General features: G+C 42.1%; 1 protein-coding gene across 1 annotated transcript in view; it reads right to left on the bottom strand.

The window, feature by feature from the left end:
* Nucleotides 1–10,403: 10,403 nt before the first annotated feature.
* The window catches only part of LOC117253061 (matrix metalloproteinase-15), a 38,694-nt gene continuing 26,932 nt past the window's right edge, over nucleotides 10,404–22,165 (bottom strand). Inside the window, exons 8-10 of the mRNA XM_033620401.2 lie at nucleotides 18,669–18,819; nucleotides 17,706–17,824; nucleotides 10,404–17,253 (exon numbers count right to left, since the gene is read on the bottom strand). Of these exons, the coding sequence (XP_033476292.1) occupies nucleotides 16,736–17,253; nucleotides 17,706–17,824; nucleotides 18,669–18,819 (788 nt within the window). The 3' untranslated portion in view covers nucleotides 10,404–16,735. The remainder of the gene's footprint in view (nucleotides 17,254–17,705; nucleotides 17,825–18,668; nucleotides 18,820–22,165) is intronic.

The raw sequence follows: 22,165 nt of genomic DNA, 5'->3' as shown, positions 1-22,165 counted from the left end.
AAAAGAGGACGTTTGGCTATCTACAGCTAATAGCGAACATGAAACAGTAAAATAAAACAGATATCTAAGGTAAAAAAAGGACGCAGGAGAGAAACTAAACTCCAAACCATAGAAATTCAGTCAGAAGCTACAAAAGCACTGAGAGCTGAACACATTGACTCATAAAAACGCCTTTCTCTCTGGTCTTGGGCAGACAGAGGTGAGAAGAGTCTCGCAACACACAGGCTTGTTTGAGGGGGAGAAGCAGGGCGGTCGGGGGTTGGCTGCAGTCGGCAAGATGTCTCAACTACCTACTGGAGGGCGGGCAGCCCAGCTTTTGGACCTACTCAGGAGAAGGTCCATCACTGATCAGCGCAGCATGGCTTAACTCAATCAGCACAGACAAACTTTGCAGTGGAAAAGGCCCACTGAGCCAGTGCTTGGTTTGTCCATTCTGGGCTACTGTAGAAACATTGTGGTGCAACATAGCACTCTGATTAAACACTAAAGAAAACAAACGTATTACATTATATTCCAAGTCTGCCACAATATGCTCCTAAATACTACACACTGGATTTTATATACATATATTTATCTATTTTTATTTTTTTTCTGATCACTCGACTGTGATGCCAACAGAATGTTATCACTTCTGTGCCAGCATACACTTTGTCCTTTCTCATGTTGCCCATTTGCCTAATGAAGACCCACTAGGGTTGAAACTTTGCCTTTTTTCACTCCAATAAAGTTTTGGGAGCTTTAATTGAGTGTGCAGATAGCATTATTGGGAAAAATAACTCCAGTGTAATTACTCAATAAAAAATTGTAATCATTATAGTATTAGCTACATGGAAAAGTAACCACACTGCTGTAATGTGGCACACAATAATGTGTCACTGCCCAACACTGCACACCAGTACTCTTCTGTGGTCTCTGACACAAACAGAGTACATCTTCATTGCTTTCTCTCACTGCAGTCACACACACACAGCTGCAGATACACACACCATGTGTCCCTTGTGATGTTTTGCTCATTAACTTTATTACATCCCATAATTTTATGAGCTTTCCTGCCGGTTGTTATGATAATAGGTTTAACATCAGTGTGAAACTAGACTCTGTGCAGGTTGTTTCTGCATACACATCCTGATGCATGCACATAAGAGTGTAACCGCATACTCACACATATACAGGTTTTATTGTACAGATGGGGGAAACTACATATCATAATAAAATACACGGACACAGCAGGTTTGCATTAAATCTCAACACCTCATCTGGGTTCTCTTTGTAGTCTCAGCTTTGTAGTGCACATCAATGCACCATGCTACACTTCATCCGCTGCAAAGAGTTGATGTAGGATGTGATAAAAGTTTAGAGATAGTAATATAAAGTCAGGAGAACATGATGACCAGGTAAGTCTGCCTGTGACTGTTGTACGATTTCCCTGTGGATTTTGAGCTGAATGTAGAGGGTTTGATAGCCCATCTTTTTAGGCTCCAAATGTTCCCTGCAGGCTGTAGGAAGCTCTGAATATTTTGGTTCACCTAGGATACAGTGATGTAAGGGTGTAATGACTGAAAAGACCTGTGGGAAAAAGAATACATTTTCCCCTCACAGTTCCACAACAAAACTAATCTGTTTGTTCATACCATTGTGTAATTCTGAAGATGAAAAACTGGCAATATTTCTTACTTTTCTTATCACGAACACAGTAGCTTCACAGATATGAGAGAGGATTCATCTTGAGAATACGTCTCCTGCTATTATGTCTCATCTCTCATGGGTTTGTGGAGGTCAGAGGTTCATAAAACAGGGGATTGTGGGAAGTGAGTAGTCTGCTCGTATTTAAGATTCAGCTGCTGTGGAGACAAGGTCAGAACTTTCTCTTAGGAAAAAGGGATGGACTGACTGTGGAAGTTTGGCGAAGACATTTCTAGAGCAGCTGGACCAATCGGGAACACAGATACACAACATGTACATGTACAGAATCTGTAATGCTTGGTGTTTTCAACTTTTTACAACTCTTCAAAGTCACATTTTACAATATGGCCCCCACCGTGAAGCATCTTTTGTTGCAAATATTATTTCATTGTCACAAGTTGTAGTTTTAGTTTTTTTTAATAATTGAAATAAACAGATAGGCTACGAGCCATAAGACTCATTTACCACATGATGGGCTTCAGTGACACCCAGCTGTGTGTGTGTGTGTGTGTGTGTGTGTGTGTGTGTGTGTGTATATTTCTAAGTACTCATGCACCTGCATCTGTACATGTTAATTCATGAATTCTTTGCATGTTTGTGAGTCCAGATGGAATTTGTGAGCACAGCCAGGTGTTGTTTGTGGTTCCATGCTGGAGGCCAGCTGGGCTTGTTTAGCAGCTGAGTGGACTCGACATCTCTACACAGGGCCAAACCCACTATAATGTTACACAGGTTCATGCTGTAGAGGTATGAGTGGAGGTCTATATTTTGGTTTAAAACTTACCTAAATGGCTAAATTGCAGTAATGACATGAAACAGTGACAATTGGCTCATCTTAGGAATGGCAGAAATGTAACTATTAGGTAATAATATGGTCTAATTGCCCTAAGACAGAATTGATCCATCTTATATCCAGCTTATTCTTTTATATAATGACAATACTGCGTGTAAAGCTGGAAAGGGGCTTCTGACCTCTAGGTCCTCTTCGATTTTTATGCCACTTTTTCCTGCCAGACATGGTCACCACAATCTAAAGACGATCTTATGTTTATGTCATTGTTAAGTTTAGAGGTAAACTCTGGCTTGCCATACTGAGCTTCAATTTCCAGCTAATGAAACCATTTCAAGCTCAATTATATTAAAGCAGAAAACAGGTCTGCAAGGTAGATAAGAAAGGTTTATGTCTGGGTTTTATGGGTTGGTGGAGGAGACAGAAAAACTGCACTAGAACCTTTGACAGATTAATTAAGCCAGTGCACTTGGTCTCTCTCCCAGAAACAAGGAGATGGACTAGGAGCACTGATAGCTTAACACAGAAAGAGCAGGCTGTTCTAATGCCATGTTCGTATGTTTTCCTATGAAAAATAATGTACCACATCTCATACATATCCTACATAATCCATGTATTTTGGAAGGCTGCAATCATGTGACCAATGTGTTCATGGGACTACAGAAAGTGGACCACATGAAGGGTGGCAGGTGGGTCACAAAACATAGGACCCCCACAAGGAGACTAGTGTTCGGAACTGTGTAACGCCAAATGAACTTTGATGTGTTTTGAGGTACGTCATCTCCCTGTTTCTTCTTTACTTAAGAATTAAACATCATCTGTGGGGCGCTAATTTGTTACATATCATACAAACTGTTGTATGAGGATATGTTGGAAAGAGAGGCATCTACAGAGACTTACTATGCCAGAAAATTAAGAAAAAAAGTTGCAGGGCTGACAAATCTTTCATAGTGAGTGCTTATCACCAAAGAAGGAAACAAAATAATCGCTACAACATTGCACAAACAGTGACATTTTGTGAGAGCACCAAAATAAGGGATGAGTAGTATCAGAATATAACAAATCCTCATGGTTTGTATGATGTCTTCGTGTAGTTGGGCATTATCATGTTATGTAAACTTACAGAAGATAGGAAGAGTAACATGATTGGGCATCATCACATTACAAACTCAACATGACGATGTGACAACATACTTTAAAATAATTCAAAGTTCATTTGGATTCACACAGGACATGAACAGCGTTCTCCCAGGAGACAGTCCTATATTTTTTTCATCCATCCACCAACCAAAATACCTCACTTTCACTCTTTATAACACATCCTCCTTTACTTGCTCCAGGACTTCACAGTTACGTGGATTATATACAAATTCTGTTGGATTTTTTTTTTTGGCGTACATACATACAGTGCATGAAAACAGCCTGCAGAATGATAAGTGTATCTTTTCTTTGTTTAGGTTGTTTGTTAACTTGTACATCATACAAACATACAATATCTGTTACAGTGTGTTCACATCGTCACACTGTTAATGTGTTATTATCAACCAGAGGTCTAATCAAAATTTGCTTAAAGATATGTTCCATCTGACTGTGATTCTTTTATGATGTGTAATATGTCTGCTCTGCGCCGCAGGTTTTTGATTATATAGTCAAGTATGGTAAGTAAGACGTTTTAGGGATCATAAATATAAGACACTTTTGGTACTTTTGATTTGAGGCATTTCCTGACATAAACCCACCTTTCCAGAGCAGCATGTGATGACTCTGAGCAGTAGGGGTGGACGGATTGATCTTAAAATATCGATACTGTCAATACTAGGTTTTTATTTTGAAGATCAATCCTAGCGTCAGCAGGATCGATATCAAAAAAGAACACATCTAATCTCAAGGCAATTGAATCGAACGCAACTGGACTTAGTTTTTGTTGCGTTAGTTGCGTTCGATTCAATTGCCTTGAGATAACTATGACCTGGATAAATGAGAATATCCACAGGCAACACATCTAATGCATGAACTCTTTGTTTCTCCACTGCTTTTGTGTTGTCTGCACTCAATCAACTTACTTAAGATCCAGCAGTGTCTTCTTAGTTTCACTTTCACCTGATGTCAGCAGTAGAAGGACGGTAAGCTCACCTCCCAGCCCTCCTTTTTACTGCTGTGTGCTGACGTGGACCCTTAATTGTACTATAAATAGGACGGCATGTGCATCCACTTGACCATAGCTGTCTGCGGACATTCAATGCGAATAGTATGTCCAAGCCTGGCTAGTTTTATCCAACACATCATTGTAATGATGGATTAATGAAAGGGGAAAACACATGAGAAAGAGAACTTGGAGCTGTATCTGAAAAGAAGGGAGGAGGAGGGAAACACCTCAGCATCCAGACCTCTGACATAGAGACAGAGTTCACTGGCAGAGTCTTTTCAGAGAGGCTCAGGCAAGGAATATCTAGGCATATAGTAGCCTGGTGAAATTAATATTTTAGTCAAATCAGATCTTTAACAGTAGTTAATGTTAAATTTTCAATTTGTAATTGGTCATCACTTGCTGTGTCTTAATCAGACCGATTATTCACCTCATAAATCGTAACATATGGCTTTCACCCACATTAAAAAAGTCACTTTTAATAATATAAAGTATCCTGTCAGTATTGATATCAGCAGTTCTGGCCCTGTATTACTTGGTATCTGATCAAAACCAAATTTTGTGGTCTCGCCTACCCCTGCTGAGCAGTGTAACAGGTCCTCCCTGATTGCTCCGCCTGTCACTCATTGAGGGATTGGCCTCAGCTGTTTAGGAGTCTACCATATGAGCCAGTTTGCTTTCAAAATGGTTCCATCCCTCCCTCCTCAGAGGCTGGTGGCTTTTAGGCATCCCACTTGGTTTGCTTTGGTTCGATTATGTTTAGTTTATCCTTTGTCCATGCCACATGTAATCATAGGTTAGCGCCTTCACTTTCATAGCACCCAGCACCCACACTTGACCACTGATGGCTGACTTCAAACAGCATGCTTTGCTTATGTTGAATTATCCTTAATAAATGACATGTTTAATTAAATTGTTGCTGCGTGGACCTCCCTTCTTTATTATGGCCTGATCGAGCTGGGCATATCAAGTATTACTGTGCTGTAACTATGACCTACACAGTATTTTACAAGCATCAGGAGTATCGTGGCATTGACCAAAACACTGGCAATCACACCAGTAAACCCGTGCTGCCCTGCAGTAGCATGTCCACGCCCCGTGCTGTGGGGATGTGTGCCACGGCACCAAAACACACTGGACCCGACTATATTACAGCTCCAGATGTTACCTCAACATTACCTCACTGTAACATAATAAAAGTGAAGGAGGGAAGGGGGATGAGTCAAGGAGGAGAAAAGAAAATAGAAACTGTGTTTTTATGGTGAGGAATATATACATCACATGCACAGTACAGAAAATATTCTCATTTACGGCATTTTCTTGTCAAGCTGTTTGCATTTAATTTCATAAGAGAAATGCTGTCACGCTCCATCCCATATTTGTCATATTTCTATTCTTTGTCTTAGTATAGTAACATACTGTAATTCTGTACAGCCACAGTGCTTTTTTTTCTCTGGATGCTCCTCAGCTCTACACTTATTTTTCTTTGCTGTATCCCATTATCTGCTGCCTCAGATTACCCCCAGTGCTCATTAAAGTTTCATCTAATCTAATCAGCTAATCTAAATAAGTTATGTTACACCTAAAAAAAAGTAAAATAAAAGAACATTGGAATGGTTTGAATTTATAGCTCATTTACTCTTGTCTACATCTTTTTTACATTTTGCCAAATTGCTTCACAATGCACACTGTAAGTAATTACTAGGGATGCACCGATTTGTCGGTCGCACATTGGTATCGGCCAATATTCGCCTTGTTGACTGCCATGGGCCTATCTACAGAAAAGATGGCATTCACCGATGGTAGTGGCCAATGTTTTTCTGTTGTGTCACATCAATGTTGCACAGGCTAAAAAGGAAGGCTCAAAACTAACACTGTCCCATTGCAAATTTTCCTAGGATAGCAAAAGCCTGACCTGCCCTGATCTCCCTTTGATTGGCTAGTACTTGCCAATTGGTTCAATTGGCTCAGTTACAACACATTCTCACTCCGACCTTGTCACACATAGACGTTTGGTCATGGACCTTCCACGTCCAGATATGACGTGAAAGGCACCCTTCGTGTGTTGGCTGTTGACATTCTGGGATGCTGTGTCAAGTTAAGCCTGTTACATGCATTGTCTTCTTTCAAAATACACTACCGTTTTCACAGGAATGTTATCGTTTACATACTGTCTCTTTCACAATAAAAAAAACCCACTACGTCAATACAACACAAATAACGCACATAGTTGGGTTTAGGCAATAAAAGTACGTGGTTAGGAAAAAAGAGCAGGGTTTGGCTTTATAATCTTATGGGATGTGAACACAGCTCTCCCAGGTGGAAGTCAGTGTTTGTTGGACCCATCCACCCATCTTACTCAGACTTTTGCTCCCTTAACTTTTGATCTTTTCCTGCCATGTTTCCCCCTGACACTGCCAAGCACAGTTAAACTATAACTTTTTTCATCCGTGTCTGGCGCCGCACGTCACTGCCCAAGCCCCGGATTTCGATTGACTTCATAGTGAGGTTGTAAGTTCAGGCAAAAAGAGTGGGATTGGTTAGAGTTAGGGTAAGAATGTCATGTTAAGACATCCTGAGGGAGCTCAGAGTAGAGCCACTCTTGCTTTGCATTGAAAAAAGCCAGTTGAGGTGGATGGTCATCTGACCAAGATGCCTCCTGACTGCCTGCCTTTGGAGGTTTCCAGGCACGTCCAACTGGTGGGAGACCCCGGGGTAGACCCAGACCACACTGGAAGGATTATATATCTTATTTGACATGGGAACGCCTCATGATCACCAAGGAGGAGCTGGAAAATGTTGTTGGAGAGAAAGCCATTTGGAGCACCTTGCTTAGCCTGCTGCCACCAAAAGCTGGATAAGCAGAAGACGTTACAACAGTATTGATGATTGAAAGTCAGTTCACTCCAATAAGCAGTCCTGGTTTTTCTGAATAATCTATAGGCATTATCATAGGAACTATTTGATGATGATGATGATGATGATGATGATGATGATGATGACGATGACAAACTAAAATTTATACGAAGCCCCAGTCATTTAAATTGCTGCTTGTTTGCATGCAGCATTCAGGATGCCCAACAGGTGTAGAAGCATTTTATAACAGGTGGTTCAGTTTCACCACATTCAGACATTACAGCTGTACCTGCTAGTGATTAACTTAATCTGTGTGTGTATGCACATGCACATACTGTATGTGTGTGCGTGTGTGCGTGTGTGCGCGCGCGCGCGCGTGCGCGCGTGTGTGAGTGCATGCGTGTGTTGTAGGGCTAAAAGTGAGTTAATTTTCTACCCAGAAGAGAGAGATGACTGCAAGTAATTATGGCACTCCACAGGGTGTACCTAGTGATAACTGTAGAGGATAGATTTAACAAGCAATGATCCTGGCCAGACTCAGACTTCACATCCACAGCAGGAAAGCATTAAAAGCATGTAAACAGTGCAAAACAGGCCAACGTACTCAAACAGCGTGCACACACACGACATGCCCCATTAAAGTTGTTTGTTTACAATGTGCACAGAGGTATGTCCAACAAAAAATGTAATGTTGATGACGCATCTCAAAGTAGGTCATTAGGAGACAGAAAGTTTGGTTGTGCATCCATCCTCCTCCAGTATTACAACAGTTCAGACTCCTGCTCTGTCAAGCAAGACTATAATCTGACAGTCTACTGTAAGTTGGCAGTTACCAAGTTTTCTAAGAAGTTGTATAACAAAAAAGTACATTTCTCAGATTCCTCTGTTGCAACCCAAGGACTAGTGATGGTCATTAAAGTTGTTCTTATCAATATTTCATAATAAAAATGGTTTAAAAATACTATGCATAATGCGTATTATAATAATAATGTGAAAAGATTGTCTCATAGTAACCTGTCACCTGTCTGTGCAGTTCCCATCACCTCATCTTCAGTTTGTTTTGCTTTTACAGTTAAAACTTTACTGTTCTGGTTGAGGCTCATTACTCTCATCAGAGGTCATGCAGGCAGCTGATTACAGTCACCCATTGTTCAGCACCTCCCCAGCACCAAAAGGCAGTTTGCATCATAGTGGAGAATTGAGCAGCTAAAGAGCCATATATTTCACTTAGCTGTTGGTGGAGACCAAAAACAGAGCTTAAAGGAGAGTGACCATTAAATTTACATAAGCCAGGTGCCCAGGAAAATATCTTTGGATTACTGCTAATGTTGCTCTGTGTTACCTGAATGTGTAAAGAGGTGGCTGTTTGTTAACCTGTTCACCATTCGCCTAAGTAGCTAAAACATTATCTTAAAAGAACAGTTCACCCCAAAATCAAAAATACATGCTTTTCCTCTCACCTGTAGTGAGATTGTTTTGGTGCCAGTTGCCCAGTGTTGGAGATGTCTGCCTTCTCTCCAGTATAATGGAACTAGATGGCTCGGCTTGTGGTATTGCTGGAATCTATTGTAATTGGGAGGAAGCTAGTTACAGCTTTTCAGAGCCACCTATCAAACCAGCAGGCGGTGAACATTAGATATGTAAAACTTACATGCTGGGACAGGGGGAACATTTTACCCGCTGGTGGCATGAAGTGCAGTGTCAGAGAACATCAAAGTCAGAGTCTAAGAAAATATCCTGCACTTTCACTTATTCAATAATTTCCATTATAATTTCCATTAGACCCAAAACAGATAGAGCTCCATTGTTGCAACAACAAGTGAGAGCACATCATTGAGCCACACTGCCGCACTGGGTGTTCCTTCAATACCCTGAACATGGACAGCTTATTTTGAGTCAACCTGTTGCATGCCCCCCAGTACACATTGTTGAAAGTTGCCTGCAACATACCTATGTAGGCTACATACACTCCTGTTTGACTAAAATTCGCTGAAAACGTTAGAGCCAAGCTGTTTTAGGAAAATTCTTCGCCTTTTTATAAGTGACATTTTTGAGGGCAGTTTTTTAATATTCATGACTTCAGTAGGAAAAAATGGTTATGGTTCTGACTGAGTACCACTGACAGGGTAGAGATGTGAGAACGTACTGAGAGAGGGCCTGATGTGTTGGTATCTTATAGCATCTGTTGACAATATGTATAGTGAGGATTCTTTTACTGGGGGGCATTTTTATCTACTATATGTCAACTATCCATCCAGTGGTTGGCATGATATTTCACTCTGAACCAGACAGACACACACTGTCTTCCCTTAAGACATGTCTGTAGTATGTCTTGTTTTCTTTGTCTCATCCCACTGATATATACCTTCTTTCGAAAAGCTTGCAGTCCTCAGATAGCCTCCCAAATTGATCACAAGGACCCAGATGAAAATAAAATAACTATCATTTGGTGTCAATTTTGGCCAATTACGCCTGCGATGGGATGTGAGTAGGTGTCGCTTTATTTTCGGTCTTGGCAGCAACTTACTTCAAGTCACAAAACATCTTATTAAACGCAGCCGTCAGTCTCTGTTCTGTAATTTGGGTGTTTGGATAAAATCCATCACAAAAAAAGTCTTGCGGTGCTGCGAACAATGAATTTCCTCTCAGTGTGATGACACCATTGCCCTGTCGGTTTCTTACAGGCTCTACAAGCTGCTTGCTAACTTCCTCCCTGCTCATGTGGCTTCCTGGCAATCAGCCAGACCCCTCTCTCCCCACGCCTCAGCCGCTTTGCTGCCTGTCCCGTGTGAGACAGGAAGCAAGGCCCTATGGACAGTGACCTCACCAGGAAGAGTGTGTGTGTACCGTATGTGTGTGCACAACTGTAGCCCTCTAGTCTCTTCAGATAGCCAGAAAGCATAAAAAACATTACTTTCAATATTTTCAGAGCATTTTTTTAATGTGTACATGTCCAGCATGGCTTGTTAACACACTCAACTAGAGGTGAACACACAACAACACAAATGTATAAAATCTTACATTTTCTACAGAAAAACAAAACACTAACAACCAATCAAAAAAACTAATTGGAATGTTATTAACAAAAATATTCTATCAAGTTTGGAGCGAAAAAAATGCACAAATAAAATCAAAATAATTTTTTTTTAGACGAACAGTAACCTCATCTTTTCTGATCGACGCTGCTTTCTTCTTTTTCTCGTCTCATCCCAGTCAGGGATGATGGTTTAGTTTTTTTCAGAAAGTCACTGAACCATTACTCAGGTAGTAATGAAGAGAGGCCTAGTGTGAGATGCCAAGTTCCACTATCGATGGTCAGCACAGGATTGACTGAATCCAACATCTACTCTCTACTTTAGCTGCAGTTAGAGGATGAAAACAGTTTTCTACAGTGGGCTGCTCAACAGTTTGTATGCCTGTGTGAAGCACCATGAGAGCTGCACTCGTCTGGGGCAAAGCCGTGACACAGATGCTGAAAGTCATTTGTCAGCCATCTTTTCTGTTCCATCCCCAGCGGTGAGGAGTGGAGTGGTGATTTAAAATGAGTGGTTTCAGAGTGGATAGGGGTCGATGAGCGAGGTGAGATGCACTCTGGGAAAAGACAGAAGCATCTGGACAACCCACGATCCTTTGGGTTCGAGCCATCATTAAGCCACAAAGTTGAGCCAAGTGAAACGGTAACAGAACACAGTCATACTGTTGCAGTTTTTTTTTTCTTTTTTCTTTGATCTGTTCAGTCCGTTATTTATTGATCTGGTTTTTCCCAGTAGAGTTCAGACTTTGCACAGGGGCTGATGCAATGACTTTGAAGCTCGTGGTTATTAGAAAGTGCAGGGATACACAGTGACCGCAGGAAGCTGAAACTGGAGAGCACAGACACAGCTAGAAGAATACCTGCCGTTTGAGTGATTGTGGAGATTTTAACAGTTCATTAAAATAAAAGACAAAAAAAAGATGTTCAGAGTCAAAACAGTGGGGCTGAATGAGAAGCGCTTAACTTGCAGTGTTTACAGAAACACATCCTGAGAGAGATGAAAGCTTAGACAAGCTCAGCGATGTCCTAACCTTACCTAAACTTTGCATCAAGGCCCTGTTCATCAAAACGACCGCGGCATTAACATAAAAGAAATTCAGCCTTTGCAACTTTATATGTGAATGTGACATCCTGTTGCTGCGTTCAACAAACCTGACAGGTACACTGTTTGTAAGTGAGTCATTCCACAGTATTAAATGTTGCTGAACAAGGAGGTTGATCTAAAAACAGGCTCTGCTGTGTGAAACTGGACCTTGGCCTGGACTAGTTTCTTAAAGGGTGAGGGAGGAAAGAGGGGGAAGGAGGGGAGGAAGGTGATGCCGGGGAAGACAATAATGTGTTTGTGTGTGTATGATGGAGAGAGAAAGTAGGGGGAGAAGAAAGAGAGTGAGAGAGAAAGAGAGAGAGAGAGAGAGAGAGAGAGAGAGAGAAGGCCATTGTTGTTGTTATGATCCCCTCGGGTTTAGAGGGCTGGGCTGAGTATGTGGAGGGGTGGGGAGAGAGGGAGAGCGTGGCAGATTTACAGTCAGAAAACAGGCCTCGCTTATGGAGAGCAGAGCTGATTAACTGAACACCTCCACACACACACAAACACGCATCAATCAGCCTCTCTCCATACCTTTCAATGTTTCTCTCCTGCTCACTGTCCGGAGACAATGAATCTCCGTCAGCCTCAAACCACAGAGAATCTCTCAAACTGCTGAATCGCAGAAACTAACATTTCAGGTAAAGAGAACTCAGGTGACTTTTTTTCAACACTGAAGTGGTTACTTTAGCTTTGAAGTGGTTATCTCCCTGTGGGCTCGCTGTGCGGAGGTTACAGAGGAGAAAAGGAGGTCTGATAAACAAGAACTGCACACACAATGCTGTGTCTAGTGCAATGAGTCGACATTTTCTGAGCCTGTCCAGACACTCGGCTGTCTGAGCGCTCATTGATGTGCCTGTAGGACCAATGGAAGGACAGGACAGCTGAGGAGAGAGCAGAGGAGGTGGGGGTGGGGGCTTTTAACGCTGATTAGCTACGTCCGCCAATCCCCCCCCTCCCCCCCAAAACCCTGATGGCGAGGAGGTGAGCGATGGACACAGGACACCGTTTCCTGGCAACTGCTATTGACTAGCCACAGATCAATCTCCAGACTTCTGGTGACGGCTGATTATGCTCTTCCCTTTCTTCCTTTCAGTAAGTGTCCTGTAAGCTTTACCTCTGTTTGTGTAGGTGTCTCACCTCAGCCTGTCTGCACCTTGCTGGAGACCTGACAGAACAGCAGAGTCATGTATCTGTGCCGTCTTTCAACATGTGGGGCAAAAGAAAGACGGATGAAGCAAAACTTTTGCTGCTCGTGAGGCACAAATGGAATCGATATGCAGGTTGTTACATGGGGGACATCCGCAAGCAAAGCGCTTACTTAAAAGATCTGTCGCCTACTGTAAGCTAAAGTTTCCTCTTTGGCCAGCGCTGCTGTTGAGCTAACAGGAGATTTGGGTCACATGAACTTTTGCCAGTGGGATAGAGCCATCAAACTCCTGTCTCACTCTCTCTCTCTCTCTCTCTCTCTCTCTCCCTTCCACCCCTCCTTATTCCTGAGATTCAAGCTCTGCAAGCTCAGGGAGACGAGGTCTGCCTCCCTCCCCCTCCACCCGCTTTTCCTTGTCTCCAGTCTCTCCTCACCCTCCCCATCCACATCTGTAACCTGAGCCGGGTGAGCTGAGCCCCCTCTGGTCAATTTGGCAGCTTACCTCTCAGATAAGCCTTCCTCCCATTCATATTTGAAGTGGCACTCTAAAGTCGTCCACTCCTACACTCTCTTATTTCAGGCTGGTTTCAAGACTCAAAATTGATTTTTTTTTAGTGAAAGACTAGCAATGATGAGATAATTTCCCATTTTCCATTCCTGCTACAATTTTCGAACATCTTGAGATAAGGCTGCTCATTCCACAAGAAATGAGTTATGTCACCAGACCAAAGAAGTTCCTGAAAATGTATTCACAAATGGGTCAAAGGAAATGTTCTTGTCTTTGATGAATATTGCTTCGCTTCTTTCAAGGAAAAATAAGAGATTATTTTACAGGATAACACATTGCACCTCCTGAACTACTACTAAACAATGTAAAAACCATTTACAACAGTCGTGTATACTGTGCTGATTTTTTCACGCATATTTCCATGGCAACCATTGGCTTCCATTAATTTCTGTGCAGTATAAAAATCAGTAAGCAAACTCAAAAAACTTGCTTGAGATGCTTAAATCATCAAAGTAAACTATTTTTGCGTTTCAATAGTTTGTTAATGTGATTTCCATACTCTACTACAAAAATAAATGGAAATCAATGACTGCCAGGAAAAAAGGAAAACACAGCTTTTTTTTTTTTTTTTTTTTTTTTAAACTGATATAACAGAGTAGTTAAGAAGGACAATTTTCTTTGTCCCATCTTTGTTCTTGCGAGATGAAAAGGGGGCAGAGAGTGTTTTGGTTCCGGGAGTTCAAGGTTTAGTTTAGGGGTCACAGGGGTTAACAACATTCGCACACACCTGCTGTTTTTTAATGAAGAGGATTAGTCTGTGTTCACATGATCCTGCAGGGCCTGAGCCCGCCCTGGTGCTTACAGCTACGGTATATTTACAACAGATAAACCGCAGGTCATCTGTAGAGTTTCTTAAATCGTCCTTTCAGAAAACACCAGCAGTAAAAAGTCTATTACAAACTGCATGGTACATTAGCTGCACCCTGCCACTGCTGTGTTGCACTTGTGGTGTTACATCCTGTCCCGAAGTTAAAGGCCGCGGCTTTGCTTTGTTTCTCCCTTGTTTTATGTTACACACACACGCACACGGATGCGATGAATGCTCCCACTCTTGTGTTATTTCACAGTGAGCTGACTTTTTAAATTAACCATTAGTCTGTCTCCTCTCCCGTACAAAGAAAAGGTCTTATTGTTGACAGAAAGGAAGCTCTCTGAGAATTAGCCACATAAATGAAAGTTAAGGGAAGAAATCCCCTTTAAAGTCTGAACCCTTTCAGCCAAAAGGTATTTAAAGGCTTTCCAAATAAGGAAAAGAAAGAAGGTAGACTTATTGTTCAACTACGTGAGCACAAGATTAGAAGGAAAACAAGGCAGCAGTGGTCTGAATTCAAAGGACATTTACTATTTATTACAACTTGGGTCTTATTTTTATAGCTACAATTTCTATGTGTTATAACGTTTTACTTAGCTTAAAGACTGGAAGTAGCGGGAAGCAGCTACACTGATTAAAGCTTCCTCCATTTTTTGGAGTTTATCATTATCTGAATCGTGGGTCTATGGATAGAGGGTGATGAATACTGTACAGATCATAAAGCCCCTTGAAGCAAGTTTTGATATTGGGCTACATGTCCACCAACAGAGCCCTATGTTAGACATTGCCTGAACCAATTTATTTGGAGTTAGGCCAACAGTGAGCACACATAAAATGTGAGCATCATCGCACCCTAATGCTGTCTGTGCACAGCTACGTTAAGTACGGCAGGTCAAGGTCGAACCAGGAAGCTGGTCTGTAAACTGATTTATGTTTACACCAGACAGTTTGAGTGTGAATTTTACCATCTGTCTTCATTTTTTCCTCCAAATAAGTTTGGCTGACATGGGGGTTTGTTTTTGAAGGAATACTTCACCCCCCAAATGACCATTTGTATCAATTAATCTTAGGCAAGCATGAGACGGGTGCCTGCGCTGTTAATGTGCAAGTGTTTTAAATAGTACCATTTTAGAGAAAATGCATGTGTCTGGGGAGTACTGAGCAATATGTCCGAATAAATGAGAATGAGAATTACAGTTTGTAAATGGGTGTTTTGCTGTTATTAAATGCAGTCCCCTATAACTTCAATTCATTAAGAATTCTCTGTTTTCGGATTCTTTGCTCAATGTGAAGGCGTGAGAAAACGTTTTTTTAAATGCAACAAAAATAATCTACAATTTATCATTTGGTGGGTGAAGTGGGAAGCACTTCACCCACCAAAGCTCTACTAAAGCTCTAGTGCGTCTTACTGTGAAGTTGCAGATTGCAAACAACTGAAATTTCTCCCGTGTGTGTTGACAAACTACGTTGGCTGACGCAAAAACGCAATTAGCCCTATCTGGAGCCAATGTTTGGTTTGTCTCTTCTGTAGAATAAACACGGTGGTAAGGTGGTAACGAAAACACAACAATTTTCAGGTCATTGTGTGAATACTATATTCTATTTCTGCCAATAGATGCCCCTTAATCCTACACACTGAACCTCCGAGCCTGTAAAATCTTTTCAGCGATATTGCTACATTCCCAGTTATCAGCTATTATCTTGATGAGTACAGTGTTATTATTATTATTATTATTATTATTAAAACCACTATAAAAAATAAAATCTAAGTTGTCATAAATTGGAATTATCCTTTAAAACCAAGGTGATGCCTGTATGACAACAAACTGAACTGGTCCAATCTTCAGAGTAACAGCCGTAGCCTCATCTGTTAGTGAGAGTCAAAGGGAGGATAATATCTGGGCTCAAGGCAGGAGTCAAAATACCTCTTAATGTAAACTACAGTGAAATGTCTGTGACCAAACCCTGTTTCACTCTCACTCACCACCCAGCCCATGACATACTGTACTGCAGAGCAAAGGGAAGAGATGGAAGAGGATGATGAGAGAAGGGAGAGCACTACTGAAGCACTGTGGTCCATCTACAATTCTCGCTCTTTCTTTTCTAACCCTTTGCATTAGTTCCTTTTGTGGCAGCTGCGATAGCATAAGCAGATGTCAAGTTATCAGGGAGGACAAAGCCCCTACTGAGATTAGAGGGAGGAGGGAGGCGGTGCAGAAAGAATAGAATGGTCTTCCTGGTTTAGAAATAATAATAATAACAACAAATAGTCACACAAAATGAACCAAAACAAAAACATGAAAAAAAAACAATGTGCAAACTTCTCTCATATAAATAGACTACAGTCAACGCATTGTAGAGCACCATGGGAGACGGAAGGAGGTTAGGGTGGTGTGTGTTTGTGTGTGTGTGTGTGTGTGTGTGTGTGTGCAGATGTGTGTGTGTGTATCAGTACAGTATTGGATCTTCTACCACATGTACTAAGAGTTGCAGGAGCCACTGAGCACAGAGACATGAGACAGATGGATCACTGGGAGGAGGGATGGATTAGAGGAGGGTGGTGTCTAAGGTTTCCATTTAAGTTGAAAGTTCACTGTCCCCTAATGTCAAGGGTCAGACCCAGTCCTGCAGTGAGCGCTTGCAGTGCACCAGCAGCCGCGGCGCCCCTTTGCTCTGCAACGTGTTGATGATGGCGTAGATCAGTCCCAGGATGCACAGCACCAGGACCAGTGGGATGGTTACCATCAGGATGTTCATGGTCCGCTCCTCGCTGTCGTCCACCTTCAGCACCACGTCCACCTCGTTGGTGTCTTCCTCGCGACCCTCTCGGTAGTCTTCGTCTTTGTCGCTGTCCGACCCTTTGCCCGTGTCTTTGTCCGTTCCACCACGATCCGTTCCCTCTGGGTCTTTGCCTTTGTCACCGTCACGTCCGTTCACGTCCGGGTTGAACGGCGGGCGGTTCACGTCAGGGAATTTGCGTCCTGAGTCTGTGTCCGTGTCTCTGTCTGGGTCCAGATCCACGGTGCAGCCCATGAAGTCTCTTAGGATGGACTTGGGGTAGCCTGGTTCGCTCTTCATACGGTGGTTGTCAAACTTCCAGTACTTGGAACCCTTGTAGAAGTAGGTGTACGCTGGAGAGGGCAAAGAGTGCAGAAGATGTCAGCCAACACAACAATTGGAAGTCATGAAATTTATAGCAATAGTTCCAAATTTGCCAAGATTTAAATGAGAAGCATGATACCACTCTTATTATCGAGTGGCATCAATCTTCTCATCGTAAAATTCTCTTTTTATCAAAACTAATTTGTTGTATAAATGGAAAAATGTCTTTAACAGAGACTCTGCTTTGAGATTGGATCAGCCCTCTCTGTTTTCAGTCTCACTAAGCACAGCAGAGCAAAAAGCACTTCACATGTAGGCTCAAATTCTCACACACATGCTATCCCCTGTCCCTCCTGACGATTGCATGACCACACCCTAATTCTTTGTTTCAGGCGTGTCTCTCTCTCTCCCCAGCCCCTCCTTGCTCCATTACACACATATACACACACACACAGAAGCCACTTGTCTCGTCTCAGCTCACCTCCATCATCACTGAGGAAGGCCCCCTTGGGAGAAGAGGGCACTGACGTTCCCCAGACACTGATTGGTTTCGGGTAGCCTCTGTCAGCCAAGCGCGACTGCTCGTTGAAGCGCCAGTACCTGCAGACAGCAACGGAGATGGTTGTTACTGTTTATGAACTGTCCAAATGAAAAAAAGAGCAAACTTCTTACACAGTACAGAACATGGTGCGTACATATCTGTTCTATTTCCACACAACATCCATATCTGTTGTGCGTGTAAATGCACCAGTAAACCTTAAGCACGTCAGTCATATTGTGCTTAGCGAGGGCTTATTGGATTCACAGACCTAAAGTGAAATTATTTTTCTATCAGTACTGTATATATTACCCTTGCATATTTACAGAACTTGCTCATATTGTTAACACAGAACTGTACAAATACAGCTGCTGCTATTCGTCATGTGTAGCTTATACTCACAGGGCAATGGGGGAGGGGCACTCTGCCATGTTCTCTGCTGTGATTGGTTGTTACATCACCAATTATCCATTCTTACACAAGCCAATGCAAGAGTGCTGATTCTGACCACACCCCCGAAGCTTATCAAAAATAATAATTCCAAAATCACATTTTCACATTTCTTTAGAAATGGGCTGGAGAGACAGTCATGGTGGGTGAGAGATGAGCCAGGGCCCACAGAGCATGCTGGAGGCTCCACATCCAGGGGTGCGTGGACACTGGAGGACATTTGACAGTGGACACAAGGCCGTGGGCACAGTCTCTGCAGACTTACTGTCGCTTGCTCTGGTTCTCAGACATGTTCTGCAGGCCCTGGCTCTCCATTCACCCACCATGACTGCCTCTTCATGGTACGGGGGCCCTGGCTTGACTCTCAGCCGCCTGGCTCTATCCCACAGCCCCTAAGAAGCTCAACAGGTGAATGAGAGGTTTCATGTGATGTTGACAGTTTGCAGGCTACATTACCAGTCTCCTTGGAAGAAGTAAGTGTAGCCGGATGGCTCCCACCAGATGGCTGTGTCTATTCGGTCGTAGGGAATATCTTGACCGTAATCAACCAGCTCCATTGGATAGCCCTGTTCCAGGTTAGCCTCCCTGAAGAGCCAGAATCTGTTTGCTGAGGAGAGGAGAGGAGAGGAGAGGAGAGGAGAGAGGAAAAGTGCTCAATGATCCTTTATGGTGCACACATCTGTACATTGCATATCCACCCCCACTCATAACCCTTAAAGACTCTGGAAAATGTTAATGCACACAATCATACAGCATATGTCATGTACACTTGGTTACACACGCGTCCACCCACACACAATAACAGATGTACCAATACACACTCGGGCACGCACATTTTAATTTGCTGGCACAGAATATGTTAAATAATTGAAACTGAATGAGAAATAAAAGAGAACAATACAGACAATCAGAGAAAGCAGACCAGCATTTACACACTTGTAAATTATATGAACGCAATAATGATTTGCTGGCAGGCAATCAGAAACACAGCAGAAATGAGCACATCATTGACTAAGGAGTTTTGGTTTAGCTTGTAATTATCCATTAGGAGCGGCTTGTCTCATGTCAGGCTGAAGCAGATTTCTCGCTGAAGGGAAGGTTTTATTGTGTTTTATTGTGTCAGACAGGGGGACTCCGTTCCTCCTGGCACCATTACATCTCTCTTCTTGGCTTCAATCCGCCTTTCCCTCCTTCTCCCCCCCTTCACACCCACCCATCCATCCACCCACCTCCAGCCCCTTGCTCCTTGTTTAAAATGAAAGCTCTACGCTCAGCATCTGGAGAGAACAAGAGGTTGACGCAATGCTTCCCAGGGTTCCTGCAGTGCACAGCCCTCATGTAAAATCCCATGACTTATTCCATGACTTTCCATAACCACACTGAAGCGCTTCAGTGACCTAAAGATTTGATTCCTTCCTGCTGTGTATCTTGTTTTTCTGAAAGGATAAACAGTTTGGTGTCTATTACAGTTGGGCTTATTTGGGATAAAAACAGCTGTGAAACCCCTGGGTAATAACACAACAGCTGTGTAAGAGAAGCGGATAAATATTTTTTACACCTTTTAAAATAGACATTCCAGATATTTGATGCCCAATATGTCCTAAATCAATTAATCCCTCTATGCATCCACCCATTTATCCTCATTAACCCTTTGAACTCTGCAACAGAAAGTGCAAAGGCGTTGTGATGGAATCATCATTCATTCCTCTGGCACCGCCACATGTAATGTAATGTGATGACACAGATGATAGAAGCCTTAGCTTTTTTCTGCAAAAAGACTGAATGTTCTAGCTGTTATAGTTTCCATTTTAGATCTATATATATCCAGGATTATGCAAACAATGAATCCCGCAGCCATTACAGGAAATTACCAGCAGAATTATGGTGAAATACCGTGTTCCTAAGGTCATTACGTGATGACATAGAAGATAGAAGCCTTAGCTTCCTGCTGCAAAAAGAAGGAATACTGTAGCTAACACGGTTGCTATTTTAGAGTGATTTCAACAAGATCATGCAAACAACAGTCTGCTGCAGCCATCCCCAGGAGCTCTATTTTTAAAGGGTAAAGTATAATTTAAAGTTTAAAAAAAAAAAAAAAAAAAATCAAAAGGTTTAGCCAGTCAACACATGCAGAATGCATCATATTGTCAAAGCAGAATACGTATAATGTTGATACTGGGCGTCTTGTCACTCCCCAAAGGGACACACCAAGCTCAGGACAGCAGGAGGTGGGGAGTGACGATAATAACTTCCCCCACAGGGAAATGTAGACTGTGAAAGCTGTGGGTTTTGTTGACCACTGTTTCCGCTGATTGGATGCAAACTGTATACTGCGATTCTTGTCTATCTCAAAATCACACGTCAGCTCACAAAGCAAGTATAAGAACAAGAACACATCCCTACATTTGGACCATTCTGGACTAAGTTGAGGCCATTAGTCCACAAAAAAAGTACAGGAAAAAAAATCAGGTCTACTGTCTTCATGCTGAAAGCATCAAGATGATGTTCTATTTTGATGTGCCCATTTAAAGGTCTGTGTTTGTCTCTCCCTCTCACAGGTCTGCCAATCCTTCCTTCCTTCCTTTTATCTTCCCTTCCCCTTCATTCCTCTTGTTCCTTCTTTGCTAATGGCTTGCAGCCAAGTGTCACACTGAGAGGCTTGCCGATGACATCATCCTCCTCATCAACAGCTGCCCCAAAGCCTGTAGCTCTCAGAGTGAAGCGGCATGAAAGACTGAATTCTTTTTTCGTTCAACAACTTTATCCACCGTTGTAAAAGACAAGCCTCTCTCAGCGACTTGCAGCACAAATAATGAGCTGTGCTAAAAGAGATTTATACTCTGCATGTAGAATACATTATGCACCCTCTCAAGGAGGTGGGGGGTGTATATCTTTAACATAATCTAAAGAAGATGAAAAAAGTTCCAGAATCTGTTTTATTGTTAATATATGAAAGCAGTGAGATATGGTGGTTTCAAATGACCATGGAGCATTATAAATGTATTTAGGTTGTTAAGAAGAAACCAGATGGTGGATGGTTTTCTATGCAGGAGGGTTACGTTGAAGGGTATGCTTATGTTCCATATACTAGTGATATGAACCCTGCACCACTTGTACATTGCATTATCTATAATGATAAAAAGAAAAGAATATATATACCTCAAAGAGCTGACATGCTGCTATATATGGTCTAAGACAGACTGACATGATGATAAACCTAGATCTTGTGAATCCAGCTATGATTGTGTATTGGCACGACAGAGTAAACGGCGCTGCTTCACTGGAAACTGAATCCAAACACTGGTGTTGTTTGTCATTGTTGCTACTTGAGCATAGCAGTGCTGAGAAACAAAGTTTGTATGTTACTTTCCTGCAGGCTGTAAGGCAGCTACAACCCTAATTAAAAAATTGGGCATATTTTCAGAGATTGTTTTTGATACTGGAAGTCTGTCGTGCTCTAGAAGTGACAGCTAATAATACCAGAAGACGATTATTTAAAACAGACCTAGGCCTGTTTTTACAGCAACAATAACCAGAAACATAAATGATATGTGTATTTCCTGCAGGAGGGTGGAGAGGCTGCTTTTCACTAGCAAGATAAGAGGAGTATGGATGAAGAGGTGAATGTGAGTCAGTTGGAAGAAATGTAGTTTTGATGTCAAACTGTGGATCATTATCTATTTTATATCATTCAAAAATATATGAATGATAATTGTAGGTTTCTGCTGTATTAAACATGATTCAGCACTTCTTTTATGACCTAGAGATAAAAGATAACAACTACCGGTCCTGACCAGTTATTCTGCGCTCTTGTTCTTTACAGTAATAAGTGAGTTTGTTGCCCTTTAATCCCCCCCCCCATTGGGCAGCAAGGTAAAAGGTAGCAGATTCAGAAGATGGATTTCTTTCTCTGTTACCAGGAATTGCTTCATTTTGGTGTCAACATTGCTCCA

This window comes from Epinephelus lanceolatus, chromosome 2 (assembly GCF_041903045.1).
Source record: "Epinephelus lanceolatus isolate andai-2023 chromosome 2, ASM4190304v1, whole genome shotgun sequence".
NCBI lineage: Eukaryota > Metazoa > Chordata > Actinopteri > Perciformes > Serranidae > Epinephelus > Epinephelus lanceolatus.
Note: the sequence above shows the minus strand (reverse complement) of the source record. Positions and strands in the feature narration are given on the sequence as shown.